The 2,500-nt window shown below is 41.8% G+C and overlaps 1 protein-coding gene across 6 annotated transcripts in view; it reads right to left on the minus strand.

The window, feature by feature from the left end:
• rhbdf1a (rhomboid 5 homolog 1a (Drosophila)) overlaps nucleotides 1-2,500 on the minus strand; it is a 42,012-nt gene that overhangs the window by 9,440 nt on the left and 30,072 nt on the right. For all 6 annotated transcript variants that reach the window (XM_042086563.1, XM_042086561.1, XM_042086559.1 and 3 more), the window contains 2 exons: nucleotides 2,358-2,500; nucleotides 1,721-1,975 (listed from right to left, as the gene is read on the minus strand). The exon at nucleotides 2,358-2,500 is cut by the window's right edge. In XM_042086563.1, coding sequence (XP_041942497.1) covers nucleotides 1,721-1,975; nucleotides 2,358-2,500 — 398 coding nt within the window. The remainder of the gene's footprint in view (nucleotides 1-1,720; nucleotides 1,976-2,357) is intronic.

Below are 2,500 nucleotides of genomic sequence, written 5' to 3' on the forward strand. Positions count from 1 at the left end.
TTACACAGTATAGGATGAAATCCTTTCATTTCATCTCTCTCTCTCTCTCTAATTAAGTTATGTGCAAGCATATAAGAAGCAGTATCCCTACGCTAATGTTAGAATACTGTTGGGTTATCGAGGTTAGCACAGTATAACATTACAGCTACTTGTCAATATCGACTTCTTGTGCAAGGCAAGTATAACTATGGGGTATTCATTTTATTGACTCCGACACAGAATGTTTGCTCAACAACATCCCCCCCCCGCCCCCTTCACCTACCACCACAAATACAATTCAATTCTGTGGGAAACACTGAGTAATGTCGAATAGTATAACCCTGTTCTTCTGTGTTATTTTATCTAATGACATGAACAAATTACAACCATAACTATAACAATATCCAAAAATCGAAAGTGCAGGCACAGGAACAGGTGCGCCCAATTCCAAAAACAAATCCCTCTTTAGGTGCGAGTTAGAAAAAGACTAACAAACATACACAACTGTGCCTACTAACAAAAACTGTTTACATGTTCTACACACATCCCATGTGAGGGTGTATATTGTTGACATCTCATCAGAAAGCTATAAACTCCTCCAACTTCCAACTAAGTGTGTTTCCCAACAGACACACCTTGTATTTTAATTTGCCACCTCTGGTCTGGTCTGGTAATGCCAACAGTTCTAATGGTGTGATTCAGGGCAGTGGAGGTGGGGAAGGTGCATGTCTATACCACATGTGCTGTCATTCATGATGCAGTGGCAGTGTTGCAAAAACTTACTAAGCTTCAAGCCCCATATCAGTAAAGTTACCCAGACAGCTTATTTCCACCTGAAAAAACATTGCCAAAGTGTGGCCTTTTTTAACACAACAAGATGCAGAGAAATTAATCCATGCCTTTATCACTAATAGGTTAGACTACTGCAATGTACTTTTTACTGGTCTACCAAAAAAGCATATAAAGAAATTGGAATTCATACAGAACTCTGCTGCTAGACTTTTAACTAAGACCAAGAAGAGGAAGCACATCACTGTTTTAGCTGAGCTGCACTGTCTCCCTGTTTCCTAAAAAAATGATTTTAAGGTTCTGTTAATTATGTACAAAGCTCTAAATGGCATAGCACCTTCATATATCTCTGAGCTTTTAATATCTTATCAACCACAAGATCTTCCAATGTTAATCTTTTAATTGTGCCCAAGAAGCTGTTTTTATCTATTATTTACCAAAGCTATGAACACCCTGCCTCTGTACATCAAACAGGCAAATTCTGTAAACATTTTTTAAAAAGACCTGAAAACATACCAGTATATGAGAGCTTTTAGTTAACACACTTTTATCTTGTAGCCTATTTCTTCACATTTATTTTAAGCTCTATTCACAGGGTCTTCCTATTTGCACTGCATTAATTGTATTGTATGTGTTGCCTCCTTACCATCTTGTGAATTCTTATTTGTACTTAATTCTAAATCTCTGATGTTTTATTTATTGTTTTGTTTGTTTGTTTGTTTGTTTGTATTATTTTTATTATTATTTTTTTTTATTTATTATTTTTTATTTATTATTGTGTGATTCCGCTGAAAGGCTAATCCCTGCCCACCCATTGGTCGGGTTTGGTTAAGGTGATGTTCAGTGAACTATTATAAAGACTGAGCTTGAATTTCAACAAACCTTCTGTAAAATCTCTCTAGGCAGACAACTATCCAAATAAAGTGTTACAGGGCAGAGGTGTGTGTGGTACCTGTGGTCATCCATGTCCTCTATCTGCCTCTTGACGTAGCTGTCAATGCGCTTGCGATAGGTGCGGTTGGTAAGCTTGCCCACCATGCCCAGGCCGTACGGTCGCTTCTCGCGGGCAAAGAGCTTCTTGACGGGCAGGGCGATGCGCTGGCCCCGACGCTGACCGTTCACACTGACCACCTCCTGACGTAAGCGCACCTTAGGAGGTGGCGGCGGAGCTCCCTCTTTGGCCTTACGCCAGCCGCGCTCCAGAGGTCTGCAGCCACAAACACACAGACAGACACAGAGCTTCATCGATGGATGGATGGATAGCAGAAAGATAGACAGGACAGATAGATAGAATGATACAATAGAACGATAGAAAGAATGATAGAAAGAACTAAAGAATGATAGAAAGAACGATAGATAGATAGATAGATAGAAGGAGCACATATAGAACACAGAGAAAGAAAGCAGGTGTAGCCAGTCAGGCATGATGACATCTGTCCAGCAGTAACATCACACAACGGCAGTAAAGCGTGTGACACAGAAGCCCTGTGTTTGGCTGCAAAGACTCTCCCCTGCAGGCACAGCATGCTATGGACGTGTGGCCTGTGGCTCTCACACTGTTCTAAGCCCCACCGACATGAGGCACTCACAGCATGAGATGGCTCCTCTCCAGGTCACTCTTGTTAAGCGCGCTGCCCGTCATGTCGGACTCATCCAGCTGTTTGCTCAGATCCGAGTCCTTGAGCGTGGCGTCCGACGGCGACTCGAATACCTCGTCGGCGAACGTGGACAT

The sequence above is a fragment of the Alosa sapidissima genome, chromosome 3 (genome assembly GCF_018492685.1).
Source record: "Alosa sapidissima isolate fAloSap1 chromosome 3, fAloSap1.pri, whole genome shotgun sequence".
Classification (NCBI taxonomy): domain Eukaryota; kingdom Metazoa; phylum Chordata; class Actinopteri; order Clupeiformes; family Clupeidae; genus Alosa; species Alosa sapidissima.